Genomic DNA, 19287 nt, shown 5'->3' with positions numbered 1-19287 from the left:
AACGGGCCGGTGCCGGGACCCCGGGGGTGAAGTCTGGGACCCCGCTGGAGACCGCCCGGGCGAGGTTGGGGGGTCGCCGGTGTGTGGCCGGGAAGGCCCCGCGGCTCACCTTTTGCCTCCTTCCTTTAGGCGGTAACCAGCGCGAGCTCGCCCGCCAGAAGAATATGAAGAAGCAGAGCGACTCGGTGAAGGGGAAGCGCCGAGATGACGGGCTTTCTGCTGCCGCCCGCAAGCAGAGGTAGCCCCTGGGAGGGGAGGACCGCAGGCGGGTGAGACGCGGGCCGGGCCAGGGGCTGGACCAGAAAGGAGCGCTGCCTCGGGGCTGACATCCGAAGGAGTCGCGAGGGGCAGGGTGCAGCGCTTCCTCTCGGGCTCCGTTTCCTCCCCGAGCTCCCAATGGTTAGCTCGCTGCTTCGCAGGAAGGGACGGGGCGGGGGCCGGCCGGAGTCCGGTGTCTGAGTGCCCCTGGGCCTGACCTGAAGGGCAAGGGCAGGGAGCTTCACATTTCAGATGCTTCATTGGCGGTGACAGCCCGGTGCTCTTGGCCCTCCTTGCTGTTCGCGTCTCCTCCCTTCTCCCCACCTTCTCACTGGTGTGGCTGGGTGTGGTGCTCAGCACAGAATAGCCTTGTGTGTGGCCAGACTTCTGACCCCTTGGGCCGCAGCCAGATAGAGACGGATCGCCCTTTTTTGAGCCTCAGCTCCCTTCCTTTTAGTCTCCTGTGGGAATACAGCAGCCACACGCTGAGTTTTGTCCCGTCCACTTCCATCTTATCCTTTTGTGCCCTTCATCCCCCCCTGCATCTTGTCCCTTTTGCCCTCTGGTACCTCCCAGTGCCCCATCATCTCTACCCCCAGGGACTCGGAGATCATGCAGCAGAAGCAGAAAAAGGCAAACGAGAAGAAGGAGGAACCCAAGTAGCTTTGTGGCTTCGTGTCCAACCCTCTTGCCCTTCGCCTGTGTGCCTGGAGCCAGTCCCACCACGCTCGCGTTTCCTCCTGTAGTGCTCACAGGTCCCAGCACCGATGGCATTCCCTTTGCCCCGAGTCTGCAGCGGGCCCCTTTTGTGCTTCCTTCCCCTCAGGTAGCCTCTCTCCCCCTGGGCCACTCCTGGGGGTGAGAGGGTTACCACTTCCCAGTGTTTTTTTATTCCTGTGGGGCTCACCCCAAAGTATTAAAAGTAGCTTTGTAATTCCTTGAGCGACTGGTTTGACTGGGGATTTGGGGGGGGCGGGGGGATGGGGATGGAGGAATGGCTGCCCTTTCCCACGAAAAGGGGAGAGAATGTTAGACCCTAAAAGGTTGTGGATATGTAGCTTAAGTGAGACATCACAGAGAAATCCTTTATTATGCTACAACAAGCAGAGAAGTACTCGGGTATGTGGTAGAGGAATCCTCTAAGAACCATAGGGACTTCTTTTCTGTAATTTTTGTCCCCCGCCCAGACCTTAACACCATCCCAAGGATGGAGTTGAGGGCCTAAGAAGGAAGGCTCCAAGACCTAAGTTTATGCCCCTCTTCCTTATTCTTTCTCCGTTTGTTTGCTTGCTTGAAAGTTGGCCCAAAAATCCTGCTGCTCACCGACTTCCCACAGTCAGCTGCTTTCAAGTGTTCACATTCTCTTCTTCCAGTCCTCGTGGAATGAGGGTGGTTTTTGTCTTCCCACTTCCTTTGACTTCAAGATCAGGATTAAAAGCTGGGGTAGTCTCTGTGTTCCTTCCTTTCTGTGCCCTGGTTTGTTCTGGGGTTCTGGGCTTCTTACATCCCTGTGCCCAGGGCTGAACTGCTTATGTTTCTTTTTATCTCCAAGGGCAGAGCCAAGTATGCCTTCAGTCCCTGTTGGTCTTTCCCTGTCCCCCTCTCCACCATGAGAGTGGTTCCTGAGCTGTTGACTTGGGAGTTAGCTCTTGAGTTGGGGGTGAAGATGTAATGGTAGCTCTAGTGAGTCTCAGATACTTGGCCAGGGCATTAGGGTATATTTGGGCACTTTTTCCAATTCAGACATAGTATTGACTTCAGCCTAAATGAGGTAACTAACTGCCCATTGTGTCCTTGAGGTGTTTGCTAGGCTGTACAGCTCTCTCGAACCAAGACTAGGGGCACAACCTCAAGGGAACCTCAGTTGTGTTAAAAATGCCTAGAATAGATATTTGTTATCTGGCGATACTAATACGATGACATTGTTGCCTGAAGATAGGTGGAGGCTTGGGGTTCTGGGTGGGGGACCAACAAAGTGGTGCCAGTAGCAGCCAGAGATAGAGGAGTACACAAGCCCAGCATGAGGCAACCTTGACCCAGAAGGTAGCCCAGCTACCCTTGGTGAAGGTCTTTTCCAGTTCTGCTCCCTCATAGCTGTGGAACCAAAGTCTTCGGTTAGAGAATAGGAAGGGCCTTAGCGTTTGGACCTGCCCTACCTTGCCATCAGATTATGGCAGACCCATGTGAGTCTCCTGGGAACCCTGAGGTCTGGCCTTGATTCAGTCCCTACAATGGCTAGGTTTTCAGGAGAGTATCCCAGGCCTACTTCCCCATCCTACCTGAACCAGTTGGTAAGGGTAACCATGACATAGAGTGATGCAAGGAAGAAGACGAAGTGGAAGGCAGAATAGCTGTAGGAAAGATGCTGGGCTTGCACTGGAGGAGCTGGAGAGGTCTCTTGGTCAGCTGGCCTGGCAGCTCCTCTTTGCCCTGAAGAGAGGGAGGGCAACAGTGCTGCTGAAATACCTCTTCCACCTTCCTCCTCCCCCAGCTTCCTTTGTGAAAGCACTTAAGGGCTCTTTGGCACTGCAGAAATCTACACTTTCTTATGGATCCTCACTTGACACTCACCTTCCTCTGGCTCCACTGTTTCAGGGCAACAGAAACAGAGTGAGGGCTTCTGTAAAACAAAAGGCAGCATGTTTTGGAATGACTTTGAAAAGAATGTGAAGGTATTAATATAGGAAACTCCCTTTCTTTGAAAATATCTGGTGTAAGAAGTAGAGGCACACCTGGGTTCAAATGCTAGCTCCAGCATATAACTGGCTATGGGAATTTTGGTAAGATGTTTAATCTGTGCCTCAGTTTCTCCATTTGTAAAATGGAGCAAATAACCTACCTCACAGGGTTGTTGTGAGGATTATATTAAATGAGATTATGTATGTAAAGTAGCACAGTACCTAGCACATTGTGGTACTCAATAAAAGGTAATAGCAGCTAGAATCTGAGCTTTCTGGGTAGAGATTGGTAGGATGTGTGTCTGTCTGTCTGTGTGTGTGTGGAGGGAGGGGCACCGAACTGGGGATACCAAACTTTCCATTCTCACCTGGAACTCATAGTTGTAAACCTTGATGATCCACAAGGGCCCAAATACTTCAGCCAGGTAGGAAGCCTCATTGCTGAGAAAGAATACAGTTCTCAAGCAGGTTTAGTCAAATAGCAGGAGGGAATTGCCTGCTGGCACCTACTGCCAACTGGTAACTCTCAGGAGGATATCATGTTCCTAGAACCATTTCCCCCCCCCAAGATTTAGAAGTCTTCACATGAGGGCCCTAAAATCTTTGCATGTATTTTTAATTCTCATATCATTCCCCTTGCCCCCTTTTTCTTATACAGATCATCTGACAAGTGCTATTCTTAGAAACTGTTTCTGTTCATGGAGAGCTTTCCTCTTGTCGTGTTTTAAAGTTTAAATAAACACGGTCCCAGACAATCTGGCCATCCCTCCCTGTCCTGGGCATTTTTCCTTCTCTCATACCTCTACCCTTGACACTTTTACGCACCAAGCAAAAAGCACACAAGCATACATGATGCCAGCACTCAGCACTGCCAGAGAAGTATCTGGTGTTTGGGGTTCCATTTTACTCAGGCCAGGCAGACACAGTGTGTGATTCTGTCCTTGAAGAATTACTGAGAAGGGTAGAAGAAAAGTGGTAAGAACAAAACTAAGTATTTGGCAAGAGCAAAAAAAGGGGGGTTTTAGCCTGGGGAGTCCAGGTCCTGTCCTTACCACTCTCTGGAGGTCGGCTGGACAGTGCAGAGAAGGTCAGGTACATGATATAACAGCTGATGATAGAGGCTTGTAGAAGGCCAGAGCGAGGTTGCTCTGGGCAGAATGGGGATCATTGCTTTAGTCTACAGGGTAGTAATTTCCTCCATTTCTACCCCCAACCACACTTTTGTTTCCCCACCCTTTGGGAGAAGCAAAGAATTGATAGATTAGGGAGACTAATGTAATCTGCTATACTAAAGGTCCCCCAAATCTGGAATGTTGCAAGGCATGTACCCACTGAGGCGGATGCAAGGAGCGATGGAGAGGACGGAGAGGAGGCCACAGAAACAAAGGTGCAGACTAAGCAGCATCTTGTTGAGCAGGCAGCCAGCTGGGTGCGTGTAGTTGTGGAACAGGAACACTGCTGCCACACCTGTCATGCTGTAGAATCCTAGGGTGGCCAGCAGCATGGCTAGGAACCAGCGACAGTCTTGGAATGCACCTGTCTGCCTAAGGGTGGAGGTGGGCAATGGCTTCACGCTCCAACTCTTTTTTTATTACCATTACCAACTGTTCCCCTCTCCCAGAAGACTGGTGTGACTACCCATCCCAGCTGGCCCACAGAGTTATCAGACTCCTGAGCTTTTTTGATATTGTTCAGTGAGAAGTTATGGGACCATGGACCTGTCATGTCCTTTGCCCAAGCCCGCTGGGTCTACTAATGTCAGGCAACATTCCCAGGAAGAGCCGTTAGGGTTATGTGCTCCTTACCAGTTCTTATTCCAGGAATGGGCGAAGGCTGTGATAAGCACCAACTGCAACAGGATAAATGTGAAGCCTCCACAGATGCCAATGTAATGCCAGGCTGCAAGTGGGGCACCAGTGGGGAAATGTAGCTGATCATATTATTACTCCTGGTCTTCCTACCCTCTCTTTTTCTTAGAAAATCTTTTAGCCTACTGGTCAGGATATGAAATGGAAGGTACCTGGGAAGAGATGCTCATCAGGGATGCAGAAGGCAACAGCACAGAGACCTAGCAGGAACAGCAGCTTGAGGAGCCAGAAGCTGGTTAGTAGGGAAAGAAAAGCAGGTTCAGAAGAAAAGGCAAAGGAGAGTGGACAGTAGTGCCTACTGAGGAAGGCAAAGGAGAAAGCAAGACTATAGGAAGAAGGAGAGAAGAGACAGCTAAGTATAGGAAAGGAGTCTTGTGTGAGAGCAGCTGGAAGCAGGCCCATTGCAGCTTATTCCAGATTCTCTGATACCTAAATAACATTTGGACAGCATTTTACTATTGACATAGGGCTTGCATATAATCCCACTGTCACCTCCATTTTAGAAGCTGGAAGTTCAGGCCCTGGTCAGGTAGCTCAGTTGGTTAGAGCGTCATCCCAATATGCCAAGGTTGTGGGTTCCATACCCAGTCAGGGCACATACAAGAATCAACCAGTGAATGCATAAATAAATGGAACAACAAAACAACATCCCTCCCTCCCTCTCAAAATCAATTTTTTTTAAAAATCTCTAAAAAATAAAAAGAAACTACCTGTTTCTGTTTCTGTCTTTTTACAATGCTATTACTTCATCTTGGGATTTCCTTGAAGCTTATATCTACTTCCCTCCCCACCCAAAGAGTACACACAAACCTATTATGCAGCTGTGCCCGAAGGCTGGTAGGGGAGTGCAGGTGGACCAGCAGCACAGCCTGCAGCAGGTGGAAGGTGGCAGTTCCTGCACAAATTCGGTACACAGCCCCAGAACCACTGAGCACTGGGCAGTGAGAGTGGCCAAACAGATGGGCACAAAACCCCGAGGGCATCTGGATCTGGAAGGAGGGCAAGTCGTCATGCATAGAGAGGTACCTACTTCCCATGGGTATTATCCACTCATTTGTCTCCAGCCCCCAATCTGAATCTTGTCAGTGCAACTCTATCCCCTCACACTTACGCCATTAGCCTTGCCCCAGACCCTCTCCACTACTGTTCTTGACAGCAGCAGGCAGCAGACTGCTGAGGCACCCATATGGAGGATTATGTAGAACAGGCGGCTACAAGTGGACTCTGTGAGATGAGGCCACCTAGAATGGCAGCAGCAGGTACAGGGAACAGGCCCACAGCAGGACACCTGGGGATAGAGCAGATGCAGGGCTAGGGTTACATTAATGCATGTGAGTTTAAACTAAGGCTGAGTTCCAAAATTTCCCCTTTCCTTTTCTTCCAAGCTATTTGGAATTGACTTCCACTGACATCAAATAGAGCTTTCATCCTAAGAGCTTCACTACCGGCAGGCTTGAGCAGACCTTCCTAAAAGCCTAAATCACACCTGGCCTCTAACCTTTCCCCAGACCTAAACATCTGATACTGGGAACCTGGGAGGAGAGATTTAATGATCAGTCATCTTACAGGCAAAGAAGCAGAGGGCCTCAGGGGGGGAAGGAAGGCGTATCATCTTTATTGGCTCCCCTGGGCTTTCTTTCCCAGCTTTACTACTATTCCTTTCCACTTTTCAGATAGCTCTCGTCGAGGGAGCTTTCAAGCCTCTGCCCAAGTACCTTCTCACCTGATAGAAGGGAGGATTCACTCTGACATTGCTGTCTTCACTGCGTTGCTGTGCCAGGCGGAGGGAGGTGCTGGGGCCCGCGATGGCCTTTGCACCCACCATCCTTATGCCAGATGGAAGGTAGATGAGAAAATAGCAGCTCTCTTTTGTCCCCAGCCCATTGGACTGCCACGGTGCTGGGGCTGGTCACCCAGTCTAAAACGGAATGGGCAGGAACATCAGGAAAAGAACACCGACCTCCAGGCTGTGGTACATGCAAAGGTCCCAGTGAAACTACTTTCTTACGTGGGCCCTTAGGCCACCCTGGCTGTTCTGCCTAGATTAGAGAGCAGAATGCATATGTGCCTCCTGTGGATTAGCCTTCTTAATTGGTTTAGGATTAGACGGCATCAATGCTGCTTAAACAGAATTCCTTGGCAGTGTGCGCGCGCCCGCGGGAGGGTGCTGGAGGGATCCGGGTAAAGAGGGAAGGATGTGAGGGGGTAGGTCTGGGAAAGGGCTCTGCAGAAAACAACACGGTACAAGCCAAAAGAAAGGCGGCCAGGCGAACCCCCTTCCTCGCTGAAGCTTCTAGAACCAGAGCACTAACGAAGGCGTGGCCCAGGCACAGCCCGCCCCCTCCTCTCCCGGCGGATGTTGTGGGCGTTACCGGAAGTCGCGGGGCGGGGAGGGGTTTGTGCGGCGGCGCGGTGTGGTCGATATGGCGACCGAGGGGGATGTGGAGCTGGAATTGGAGACCGAGACCAGCGGCCCGGAGCGGCCCCCCGAGAAGCCACGGAAGCATGACAGTGGTGCGGCGGACCTGGAGAGAGTGACCGACTATGCGGAGGAGAAGGAGATCCAGAGTTCCAACCTGGAGACGGTGAGGCGGCCGGGCGCGTGTCGGTCGGGCTGAGAGCGGAGGGGGCTCCGAGGGGGTAACTGGAAGCCCCGCTCCAGGACCGGGTCACGATCCCGATGGCGGGAGGAGGCAAGAGGGAAACCGAACCATCACTGGGACCCGCGGCTTGCGAAAAGGAGCTTGCTGGAGATTGGGTTTAAAGTGGGCTTCCGGAGCTCAGGATTGAATTAAATAGGCCTCCTGATACACTCGTCATCGAGAATATACACCTGCCTCGCTTGTTAATGGCTTTCTATATTAGGGTTTGTGGGTAGCAGAGCAGTAACTAGATTTGTCTTTCCCGTAGGCCATGTCCGTGATTGGAGACAGACGTTCCCGGGAGCAGAAAGCCAAACAAGAGCGGTAAGTCTTCGGTACGCAGCCAGCCCTAGAGCCCCTCCTTCCCCCAGCAGAAACAAAAACCACGAGTAAGCCTCGTACCGTTCAACTCTCACCAATTCCCTCAGATACAAGGTTTACAACTTTACTCTTTTGTAACTTTTGTAACGTTACTCTTTTGTTGGTAGATGTAAGGCCTCCTGGCAACACCTACTGCCTGCCCTAAAGTCTCCTGGGGGAGGGGGGTAATGTTATGTTGAGAGGGTGGAAGTCTTTGTATTTTCACTCAACTGTTTATCAAGAGTCATTTATTTGTAAGGTACAACAGGGGATGTCCTTCCTGGGAGTTTATGGTGGAGATAGAGAATGAGGACTAATCCACATGAATATTTGTAGGGAGAAGGAACTGGCAAAAGTCACCATCAAGAAGGAAGATCTGGAGCTGATAGTGAGTAGTGATGCCTAGTTTGGGCTGTTTCTTTTTTTTAAAAAATATATTTTATTGATTTTTTACAGAGAGGAAGGGAGGAAGGGAGAGGGATAGAGAGTTAGAAACATCAATGAGAGAGAAACATCGATCAGCTGCTTCCTGCACACTCCTTTCTGGGGATGTGCCTGCAACCCAGGTACATGCCCTTGACCGGAATCGAACCTGGGACCCTTGAGTCCGCAGGCTGACGCTCTATCCACTGAGCCAAACCGGTTAGGGCTGGGCTGTTTCTTGAAACAAGTAGAGTTAGTATGTTTTGGTGGCACATTAATGCCAGAGAGGTAACATCATTGATCCTTTTCCTGCAGATGACAGAGATGGAGATCTCAAGAGCAGCCGCAGAGCGGAGCTTGAGGGAACACATGGGCAACGTGGTAGAGGCTCTTATTGCCCTAACCAACTGATTTGTGCTTTCTCAGACGTATCCACTGGATTAACTTATTGCAATAAAGATGCCTCCTTTTTTGTGCAGTTTTATCATTTTGAATTGAATGCAATGTATATTGTATTTTACTGTGGGAAATTTACATGCTGGAGTATAACTGAATTTAAGTGATTTCCGCCCCCCCCCCCCCCCCCCCCCCCCCCCAGCCCTTAATGAATCTACGTGAAGGATCATTGTAGAAGAGTCTCATGTTCACATGTAAATGCCAGATGGCAGGACAGCTCATTCATCAGACTAGCTCTTATTTTTTATTTTTTATTGATTTTAGAGAGAGAAGGGAGGGGGAGAGCATCGATTGATTGCTTCCTGTACGAACCCACAACCAGGATATGTGCCCTGAATGGGAACTGAACCCAAGACCTTTGGGAGGACACTTCAACCAACTGCAGCTATAAACACATTCCCAAAAGAATTTCAAGCTCATTCTCATTTTGGCTGTAGGATAATTCTAATATTGTATTCCCCTCTGGCACACAGTGGGGAATACAGTGACTTACATTCATCTTTTTTTTTTAAAAAAATAGATTTTTATTGATTTCAGAGAGGAAGGGAGAGGGAGACAAAAACATCAATGGGAGAAAATCACTGATAAGCTGCTTCCTGCACACCTCCTACTGGGGGGTCTAGCCTGCAACCCCGGGCATGTGCCCCGACTAGGAATTGAACTAGGGACCTTCTGTGATGGGAATGACACCCAACCAACTGAACCACTCTGGCCAGGGCTGCATTTGTATTTTTTTTCTAGGACTTTTTAAGGATTTATGAGGGATTTCCCAGAGGGACATTTAAAGGATGTGAACAAACCTTGGTTGCCTTATTTTTTCATGCAATTGAGAAGTAGCCTTCCTGCTGGTTAAATGTCATTTCTGATAATTCCTAGAACTCCTCATGCTCTGCCATGTATGTGGGAGTTATGTAGGAAGAGTTAAGTGGAAAAATCATGAATTTAACTCTAGCACAATGTCACTACACTGAAACTCAGCACTGTGGCCTCCTTGATATATGAGTTGGGCAAAGAAAAGATACTGGTAGGGACTTGGGAGTCCCCATTTTATAGGTCAACTTTTGTTATATATACAATTAAGAAGGCAAGGACAACCATCTATGTATATTACTTGCTCAGAATAAACTGGGTGCCACTATGAATATGCCTGTCTGTAGAGTCAGAGTTTGTTTCTGAGATCAAAGTGTGAAACATCGTTTGCCTGACAATTCTGACTTAATTTTAGTTAACAGGTGATACTTAATAGCCTGCACATTATTTTCCAGTATGAAGCTCAAAAAGTCTCATGTGATTCTTTTATTGACATATACATAAATGGATTTAAAAAGTACATTCACCTAGAAAAATTGACTTGAGCCAAAAATGTAAATCAGGTTTCAATGAGCTCAGATTTCCTGTAAGGTAGAAGTAATGCACTGTCCATTTACATGCCTATATTTCTGACCCAAGCTAAGGGGCTGGGGAAAAACTTGAAACAGTCCCAAGTAAATTTGGGAAGCCAGAGCAATGATGAAAACGAAGATTTCTCAGAAATAATTTTAAGTGGGGATAATCCTACCTGGATAGTGCTTTTATATGGGTTTCTCAGCATGAGTCCAAACCGCACAAAGCACCTTCCAAAACTGGGTTACCCAGTGTCACAAGTATGGCAGTAGGTCCAATAGGCTGGATACGTAGCCCATGTAAATAATAGTGAAAGCAAAGGACCAGACACTGAGACTTGCCCTTGTGTCCCACAGCTGGAAGAATAAGTAGTTGATCTTTAAGTAGTTTTCCGCTTTTTGGCAGATGGCCGTTCAAATACATCTCGTACCCCAGCTGCCTTTTGTTTAAAGAACTTTGTGTTCTGGGCACACTCTTGGCCCCATGCTGAATCAAAGGAGGTGGTGTCCTGGTCCACAAGGTGGGTATATTTGGTACGACCAGAGCGCCCAAAGTTCTTGACCTGAGGGAAGGATAGGTGATGAGTTATACTACCAAACATTATGTCCCAGCCCTCAGTATTACTTTTCTCTCATGTTAAGGTGCCCCATACCTGCATGACTTTGGGAAGAATTGTTTTGTTGAAATGATCCTCCAGGGTAGGTGCGCTGAAATCTCTCTTGTATACTTCTTCATCCTCATCCTGTAGAAAAGAGTCTTATTAATCTTGTGGTTTTATTTCCCATACATTCAGACCACAAATTTATTAAACTATGATGAGGGGTACAAAGAAAGCAGGGGGATAAAACCTTTTCTTCAAGAGCTTACATCTCAATATGACACTCCTTTCCCCCCTCATGTTGTCTTTTTTTCTTCCTAAGTGTAGCCATTTCCTGAAGGTTGGTTATATTCTCTCTGCACTCAACTATATTCATTCACTCATATGTCTAACTCTGTTACAGCCTTTCAAATCTCTGATTCTGAATTTTTTTTGTAGATACAAAATAATTAGCCATTTACATGCAATAAACATTAATATTTCAAGAAAAACAATTTTAAATATATTACAAAAACTGTACTAACAGTATATCACAAAAGTTGTAGGAAATATTAAAAATCTGCAAATACCAGGATTCCACTATATTCTAAAATATTTTTTTCCCCTCTGGCTCTATTTTTGTTCATCAGTTTATAGATTCTGAATTTTCTACTTCCCATTAGTTTGAATATTCTGTTGGGATTTCAAACTGTCTAAAGTGAAAATTATTTCCCCAACCTTTCTAATTCAGCTTCTTCCTGATTTAACTTTCTCTGTAAATAGGACCAACATTCTCTCAATTACCTAGATTCAAAATTTAAATCTGTTGTGCATGCCCTGGCCGGCTTGGCTCAGTGGATAGAGCGTCAGCCTTCGGACTGAAGGGTCCCAGGTTCAATTCCAGCCAAGGGCACATGCCTGGGTTGTGGGCTCGTTCCCCAGTGTGGGGTGTGCGGGAGGCAGCCGATCAATGGTTCTCTCTCATCATTGATGGTTATCTCTCTCCTTCTCCCTTCCTCTCTGAAGTCAATAAAGAAATATATTTTTAAAAAAATAAATAAATCTGTTGTGCAGATTCAATCAGTTGCCACTTATAAATTCTCATCCCCTGGGTTATAGTTTTTCCTTGCAGTCAATCTTACACACTGCCAGTGGATTAATGTTTCTAAAACACAACTCTCTCATATCTTGGCCTTGCTTAAAAACTTTAAAATTTTCTATTTTATTAAATAACTCCTCTGTGTAGTAGTTAAGGCCTTAATCGACCTCTCCTTGCCACTTTCCTTTTCCTTTTCCTTTACACTGCCTCTACTCTTGGTCCCTTCACCTGGAATGTCTTCCTACTACCAAATATCAGAAAGTCTATACATTAAATGTCACCTCCTTTACATTATCCTTTTCAGTCTTCTACAAAATTCAACATCTCCCTTTTCAGAAGTCTCACAGTACTTTTCATTTTCCTTATGTTATATATTTGCCCTACCTCCATTTTTAGAGTATGAAACAGTGCCCTTTATGCAGTAAAAGCTCAAAAGGTTATCTACTTAACTATAGTAATAAAAGCACAATATGCTAATTAGACTGGACATCCTTCCAGATGACCTTCCTGGACGAAGCTGGGGCTACTAGGGAAGACCGGGTCCCGGGTGCCAGAGGGAAGCCAGTGCCAGCAGCCGGGGGAAGGAAGGCCTACTCTTGCATGAATTTCGTGCATTGGGCCTCTAGTATAAAATAACTATAGAGAATAGTTTCAAATCAACATGTTAGTAAGACTATAATGTTAAGATATAGATCATAAACATATGGTAAAGGAATTAAAATAGTAGCATCTTGGTTAAGGAAAGCTTCATGGAAGAGCTGAGTCCTTTAACTAAACACCCTTTTGGAGTATTCTTTTCCCTTCAGCTAGAGAAAGACCCAGTTTAAAGTAGGACAATTAAACAGTTTTTGTGAGATTTACTTTTCTCTTGTTCGAGCCCGAGTTCCTCATTTAAACTCAGAAGCCATTTCAACTTCACTCTCCTTATCTAGATGAGAAGACTTAACATTTGAGGATGTGCATCAAAAGACTTTCATATAAACTTTATGTATCTTAGCCAGCCAGCAATACACTTCTCTAAGAGGCTTGGATGTTGAAGTTGCTGAAATGCTTAAGCAATGATAACTTCATGACTTTGAAGCAGTATAAGGAGTGATTCATAATCTCTACCAACTTCAATTTAGAAAAACTACATAACTAAACATTTCCTGCTGAGCAAACAGACACACTGATTTTGGAGAGGAGTAAGGAACCCTACACTGAAGTTTTTTTTAAAAATAATTTTACCAGTATCTGCAGTAACAGGCAGGAATTTAGCTGCAGTGGTGATTATTTAGGGTCTGACATACATTTAAAAAAGCTAGTCTAAGTTTTTGATACAAACTCCTCACACACAAGGAAATAATTTAACAAACGACATGCTATTGGAATAATAAATGTAATCAACGCTTCCATTTCCTTTCTGGCTATCTTTGTATTAAGAAATTATCTCTAGCCTGGCTGGTGTGGTACAATGGTTAAGTGCTCACCCAGGAACCAAGAGGTCGCTGGTATAATTCCTGGTCAGGGCATATGCCTGGCTTGCAGGCTTGGTCCCCAGTGGGGAGCATGCAGGGGGCAGGTGATCAATGATGTTCCCCTCATATTTCTCTCTATCCCTCTCCCTCTCTCTAAAAATAATTAAAAAAAAATTATCTCTAATGCTAATCCGAATAATTTGGAATAAATCGCCTAATATAGGATTTACAGGTTGATATTTTGATCTTGGAAAGATGATGGCATTACACATAATGGTTAGATAATTAACCACTTTTTTTGTTAGTTAGGCTTAGTAACTTTCTGTCAGCTCAGAATGAAGTGAATTAAACTTTTGCCATGCAAATATGAGTTTATGTGAAGCTATTTACAGAACCTATTTTATGCATAACCAAAATGCAAAAGTCAGTTATGAATAATATCTAAGTGATTTTGGTGCATAAATAGTCTAGCATCTATATAGATCACTCTCTCTATTTCAGTTCCTCAATTCTAACATATCATTTCCTCCTCCTGGGAGCTGGGGCTAAAAGAAAGAACAGTTGCTGCAACTTTTAAAATCCTTTTGCCAATACTTTTCTCTATTGGGTTCATATTCTTCAGAGGCAAAAAAACAAATGAGAAAGCTGACCACTGGCAAGTAGAAGTAACATTCCGGAACCAGTTTATTCTTGAGGGGAAAATAGATTTCCAAGCTTCTGAGTTATTTCTAGTGCCCAACTTTCCCTTTTCCCTTCTTACCATGAAGAATGCACCCCGGTGATAATACTTCTGTAAGAACTTGTATTTGCCCTTAACAGCTTTGTTGGTAATAACTTTGCCATTTGCACGAAGCTCAGCTCGCCTCTCTTCCTCAGTCAGGTTTCGCATGCGTTCAATTTCTGCTTTCTCCTTCTCAAGCCTGTCCAGGGAACAACATTATTTATTAGTATCATTCCAGCTTCAGAAAGACCTAATTATCAGAGTATAAAATAGCATTGTTCACCTTTTTTTTTTGTTAATCCTCATCTGAGGATATTTTTCTGCACTGATTTTCAGAGAGAGTGAAAGTGGAAGGAAAGAGAAAGAGAGAAAACATCGATGTGAGAGAGACACACTGACTGGGTGCTTCCCCCATGGAATTGAAACCACGACCCTTTGGTGCGTGGGCCAACGCTCTAACCAGGCACTGGCCAGGGCATTCAACTTCTTAAAAATTTTTTGTTATTCCTCACCCAAGGATATTTTTCCATTGATATTTAGAGAGAGTATAGGGAGGGTAAGAGACACAGAGAGAGACAGAGAAACATCGATGTAAGAGAGACATATCAATTGGTTGCCTCCCATGCACGCCCAGACTAGGACTGGGGATCGAGCCTGCAACTGAGGTATGTGCCCTTGACCTCGAACCCGGGACACTTTAATCTGCAGGCCATACTCTCTTGGGCCATTCAGCTTTTTAAAAAGTTGATTTGAGAGAGGAAGGGAGGGAAAGAGAGAAACATCAGTTGCCTTCCATACATGCCCTGACTGGGATTGAACCCGAAATCTGGGTATGTGCCCTGACTGGGAATTGAATGCAAAACCCTTTGGTGCATGGGATGACACCTTGACCAACTGAGCCACACCAGCCAGCGCTATTCACCTTTTAAAATTCTAGTCATTGCCTGTTAGGAATCAAGAGTAGGGGTTCAGTAAATAAAAAGGTCAGGTGGTCTTCATTATGCTTGCAAGATCAGATATTATAAAGTACCAAATGTTGATTCTAGCCTTTTTTTGTGGTTTAGACATACTGTTATTGCTTGACTTTACATTACTAATTCCCCTTCCCTAAAAAGCCTCTTAGCTTAAAAAAAAAAAAAATCAGAATTTAAAATAACTGTGTAACACAATATGTGCTTACATGTCACAAACTAAGGATTACCATCATTAATTAGATTGTAGTGACTTTTGGGGGTGGGGAGAGTCACAGATCCCCTTTCTCCAAAAAAATGCAAATATACACAAAATTTTGCATACAATTTTAAAGGGTACCTGGACTCCATGAAGCCCAAGATAAAAACCTTAGAAACTGCAGGCCGAGGGTAGAATCTTCTGTTGATGGTTTCCCACTGTAACCTGGGATTGCTCTTTCATTCCTAGTAATTTTCAGGTATGGGTATGCAGCCCAGAAATGATTCTGCTCTAACATAGTGAGTGTAGTAGATTACCTAAATGCCAATAATTTCTTCCCCTCACAGTGTGCATGCCCCTTTGCAGAAATGATATGTGAGTCTCAAAAGATCTTGCCAACTTCCACCTTTGTTCTCTTGAAATACTGTTGCAAGACTGTTATGTAAGGAAGCCAGTCTAGTCTATTGAAGAAGGAGAAGTGAGACATCCTAGCTGATAGTCCACACCAACTACCAGACATGTGAGTGAAGCCATTCTGGGCTTTCTAGCCCAGTTAGTCCTTTAGCTGGATGCAACTACATAAGAGAGCCCAGATGAAACCAGCAGAAGTACTGTTTGGCCAGCCCTCAAAATTGTGAGAAATAACAGATTGCTTTGAGTTACTTAACTTTGGATTGAGCTGTTATGCAACAATAGATAACTGATAACAGTGAATAACTTTTGTGCATCTACTAGGAAAGTAAAGGGAGTATTAGCTGGCATTCTATCATGGAGAAACACTGACAAAAATATTTCTCTTCCTTGCTTTTATTGTAACAGCCACATTCCAATGATGGAAACTTACCCAGTTGCAGGGACCTTAAAGAAAGCTAGAATGGAACCCCAAGTAGGTACTGAGCCTCAGAACCGTTCTAGGAACCTGTGTCACTAGCAGTATTAAATTCTAGGATCATTACTCACACTTCTCGATCTTCTCTGTCCCTCTTGATTCTCTTTAGTTCCCGAACTTTCCATGCCTCATATTCCTCCTCATCATTTTCATCGTCAGTATTCAGTGCATCCAGTGCAGCCAGGGATCGCTTGTTTTCCTCCAGCTCTTTCTTGGTCTCCTCTTCTACAATCTGGATAGGGAGAAAAATTCAACTGTCAGACTTCCTTATTCTTCTCAGACAAACCTACGTACAATACTCCTTGCACTCAATCCTCACAGCCACTCCCAGTACCTTGAGTGTATACTTGCGCCTCTCCACAGCCATGCGTTTAGCCTCCTGCTCCAGCTCCTTCTGTTTCAATGCTTCAGCCTCACGTTCTTGAACTGTTACTCGGTCCTTCCTGTGGTACAGAGGTCCTGTTAATTTCCCAAAGCTCTTAGAGTGAAGCTCTGTTCTTCTAAATCAAGTCCTGTCCAAATCAGACAAAGCCAAACAATTTCTGGCTCTATTATTTGCAAAGAGCAGAAAATGGGAGTCATGCCAAGTCTTCAGAGCATCAAAATTCCATTCATCTTTGAGAACTGCCTGAATAGCAAAGAACCTGCTCGACTGTAAGTAGAAGGATTTCTAGCCATTAGGAAAGGAATAGGAATTTGCTCTTTAAGCTTAATTTTATGCTTAAAATAATATAAGCTCTTGGGCAGATATGTACCCAAGAGAGTACATAGAGTACATATCTGAGAAGGAGATGTGAAAACAAACTCATACTCCGCTAACACCAAGATATTCCTCAGCAAATACCACACAGAGCTAGGGCACTGGGCAGAAGGCTTTCACTTAGTGCTTACATTTCAGAAGAGCATCAGAGAGGAAAAAGGCTTCTATCCTCAGACCTGGAGAAGAGTAGAAGCTGTAGATTCAGGACTGGTTTGTGAGATACTTACTTTCGAATGAAGACCGGCTTAAGGCGAGGCTCCATCTCATCTTCACTGTCTGTGTACTCTTCATACTCGGACTCTGATTCTGACTCCTCCCCAGAACGTCCCTCATCTTCCACTTCCATGACTTCCATCTCTTCATTTTTTCTCTCCTGTGCTCTTTGACGCATCATGCCACGGCGCCGCTCTATTTCCTATCAAGTCATATGTCCAAGTCAGTAAGTCAAATGGCCTGTGCTCTTTTTTTTTTTTAAATATTTTTATTGATTTCAGAAAGGGAGAGGAAGAGAGAGATAGAAACATCAATGATGAGAATCATTGATTGGCTGCCTCCTGCACACCCCCAACTGGGGGTCAAGCCCGAAACCCAGGCATGTGTGGTTGACCGGAATTGAACCTGGGACCCTTTAGTCTGCAGGCCAACGCTCTATCCGCTGAGCGAAACCAGGTAGGGCATGGCCAGTGCTCTTAAATGGCTTTTTATTTTCCCCTCATCAAGCTCAACAAATTTTGATCTGAGTAAATGCAACTTATCACTACAGTATTTTTAATCCTATCCCAAACAGAGAATCCTGGATCAGAGTTCTGCCAAAAGCAGCAATCTTGTGCTTTCAGGGCCTCAACAAAGGAGCACAGGCCCCAACTCTTTCTTGTACCCAGAAAGAACTTCCCATTTTACTTTACTATACCTCATCATCAATTTCTTCCTCTTCTTCCTCACTGCTATCTTCTCGTTCCATGCGCCAAGCATCTTCTACTTCTGAGTCACTTTCTCCTACCACTTCAGGTTCCACTATTTTCCGATGTCGAGCCAATCTGAAAAACAGTATCTCCAAGTGTGACATCAATGCTATAAGAACATAGGGGCTCAACCATTTTCTTTAGTCGCAGAGTACTTGGACATTGTTTGCTTTTATTAATACTGAAGTCTTGAGATGGGCAGACTGAAGTTTAAAGAAACTAAAGTGTCAGAGCAAAGAGTCAAGTTGGACCTAAAAATTAAATGTATGAGGCATTCTGGGGCACTGCAACAAACTTATATAGGTACACTTGTGTATACACACACACACACACACACACACACACACACACACAATCCCCTTCTTTCTCCCATTGATCCCTATAGCCAGCCCCAACCCCCACCCCCACCAACCTATTATCTGTTGGGATATATTTTAAAGCTCAAGGTAGTTCACAGTTTCAACATTAAATCTAATTGTTTCCTTTCAATGACATCTTTGTGAAAATAGGATTTTGGTCACTACTGTGACAAAAAGCAAGTACCACATGAAAATCAATATGGAGCAGGAAATGAGAGTGACAGTGCCAAGCTGATTCCAAGGTTTGAGAGGTTGCCAGTCCAAGGAGCATAAATCCTACTAGTAAGTAACTGTGGTTCTGTAAAATGATGTAAAAATGTTTTTTCTTTTATGTGTATTATATTTTTCAAATAGCTAAGTTGTTAGGACATAAGTATACATTAAATTTCTGGATCTAAATACTTAATAAAATAAACAGAACTACTTGGGCTTAGGGGTTCTGTGAAAAAACTCCTGAGGCAATATGAGCTGTGAAAGCTCAGGACCTCTGACCTACTCTGTAAGGTAATGTCTCAGTCAACATGCAACATACAAAATCCCTGTTGGGAGGCTCCCTTTCCTACATGAGACCATTCATTAGATCATTTTTCTTTTTTCAGATCATTTTTCTTACTTCAATGTTATTTCCTCTCATTAGCCTTTAGAATAAGTGGATAAAATCAATGTCTCAGCATTTTTATAAAACATCTTTGTGTTAAAGAAGATGTTTGTTTTTTTTAACACAAGAGGATGTGTTTTTTCTCACCTCAATAAACCAACCATGCCCTAACCGGTTTGGCTCAGTGGATAGAGTATCGGCCTGCGGACTGAAGGGTCCCAGGTTCGATTCCGGTCAAGGGCATGTACCTTAGTTGCGGGCACATCCCCAGTTGGGGGTGTGCAGGAGGCACCCGGTCAATGTTTCTCTCTCATTGATGTTTCTAACTCTCTATCTCTCTCCCTTCCAATCTGTAAAAAATAAAACAAAAAACAAAAAACCCAACCAATGTTCTGTGTTTTCTATTTCCTTAATGCAGCGGTTCTCAACCTGTGGGTCATGACCCCTTTAGGGGTCGAACAACCCTTTCACAGGGGTCACCTAAGACCATCGGAAAACACATATATAATTAAATATTGTTTTTGTGATTAATCACTATGCTTTAATTATGTTCAATTTGTAACAATGAAAATACATCCTGCATATCAGATATTTACATTACGATTCATAACAGTAGCAAAATTACAG

General features: G+C 44.9%; 4 protein-coding genes across 10 annotated transcripts in view; 2 read left to right on the top strand and 2 right to left on the bottom strand.

Moving 5' to 3' along the window:
• The first annotated feature begins 91 nt into the window (after positions 1-91).
• On the top strand, positions 92-1196 carry SERF2 (small EDRK-rich factor 2). 2 transcript variants are annotated; one of them, XM_005877536.2, is made up of 2 exons: positions 92-239; positions 722-1195. In XM_005877536.2, the coding sequence occupies exons 1-2, from the start codon at positions 165-167 to the stop codon at positions 1118-1120; spliced, it is 474 nt and encodes a 157-aa protein (XP_005877598.1). In that variant the 5' UTR covers positions 92-164; the 3' UTR covers positions 1121-1195. The 2 variants fall into 2 exon arrangements, with proteins under 2 accessions (XP_005877598.1, XP_005877599.1); XM_005877537.2 differs by having other exon boundaries at positions 98-238; positions 858-1196.
• Positions 880-6919, bottom strand: SERINC4 (serine incorporator 4). 6 transcript variants are annotated; one of them, XM_014548751.1, is made up of 11 exons: positions 6528-6919; positions 5916-6092; positions 5615-5793; positions 4957-5036; positions 4742-4835; positions 4269-4480; positions 3989-4084; positions 3762-3888; positions 3305-3377; positions 2830-2878; positions 880-2688 (listed from the first exon to the last, which is right to left on the bottom strand). In XM_014548751.1, the coding sequence occupies exons 1-11, from the start codon at positions 6627-6629 to the stop codon at positions 2534-2536; spliced, it is 1344 nt and encodes a 447-aa protein (XP_014404237.1). In that variant the 5' UTR covers positions 6630-6919; the 3' UTR covers positions 880-2533. The 6 variants fall into 6 exon arrangements, with proteins under 6 accessions (XP_014404237.1, XP_014404238.1, XP_014404240.1 ...); XM_014548752.1 differs by lacking the exons at positions 3762-3888; positions 3989-4084; XM_014548754.1 differs by lacking the exons at positions 5615-5793; positions 6528-6919 and having other exon boundaries at positions 5916-5997.
• A 210-nt stretch (positions 6920-7129) lies between these two features.
• On the top strand, positions 7130-8718 carry HYPK (huntingtin interacting protein K). The gene is made up of 4 exons (XM_005877539.2): positions 7130-7389; positions 7715-7770; positions 8143-8194; positions 8545-8718. Exons 1-4 carry the CDS (start codon positions 7228-7230, stop codon positions 8638-8640), a joined length of 366 nt encoding a protein of 121 aa, XP_005877601.1. The 5' UTR covers positions 7130-7227; the 3' UTR covers positions 8641-8718.
• Positions 8719-9881: 1163 nt separating this feature from the next.
• Positions 9882-19287, bottom strand: part of MFAP1 (microfibrillar-associated protein 1) — a 24129-nt gene continuing 14723 nt past the window's right edge. Inside the window, exons 3-9 of the mRNA XM_005877535.2 lie at positions 17652-17778; positions 16969-17156; positions 16316-16424; positions 16053-16213; positions 13962-14121; positions 10721-10810; positions 9882-10630 (exon numbers count right to left, since the gene is read on the bottom strand). Coding sequence (XP_005877597.1) covers positions 10448-10630; positions 10721-10810; positions 13962-14121; positions 16053-16213; positions 16316-16424; positions 16969-17156; positions 17652-17778 — 1018 coding nt within the window. The 3' untranslated portion in view covers positions 9882-10447. The remainder of the gene's footprint in view (positions 10631-10720; positions 10811-13961; positions 14122-16052; positions 16214-16315; positions 16425-16968; positions 17157-17651; positions 17779-19287) is intronic.

The sequence above is a fragment of the Myotis brandtii genome, unplaced genomic scaffold (genome assembly GCF_000412655.1).
Source record: "Myotis brandtii unplaced genomic scaffold, ASM41265v1 scaffold521, whole genome shotgun sequence".
Taxonomy (NCBI): domain Eukaryota; kingdom Metazoa; phylum Chordata; class Mammalia; order Chiroptera; family Vespertilionidae; genus Myotis; species Myotis brandtii.
This window is presented reverse-complemented; position numbering and strand designations above follow the sequence as displayed.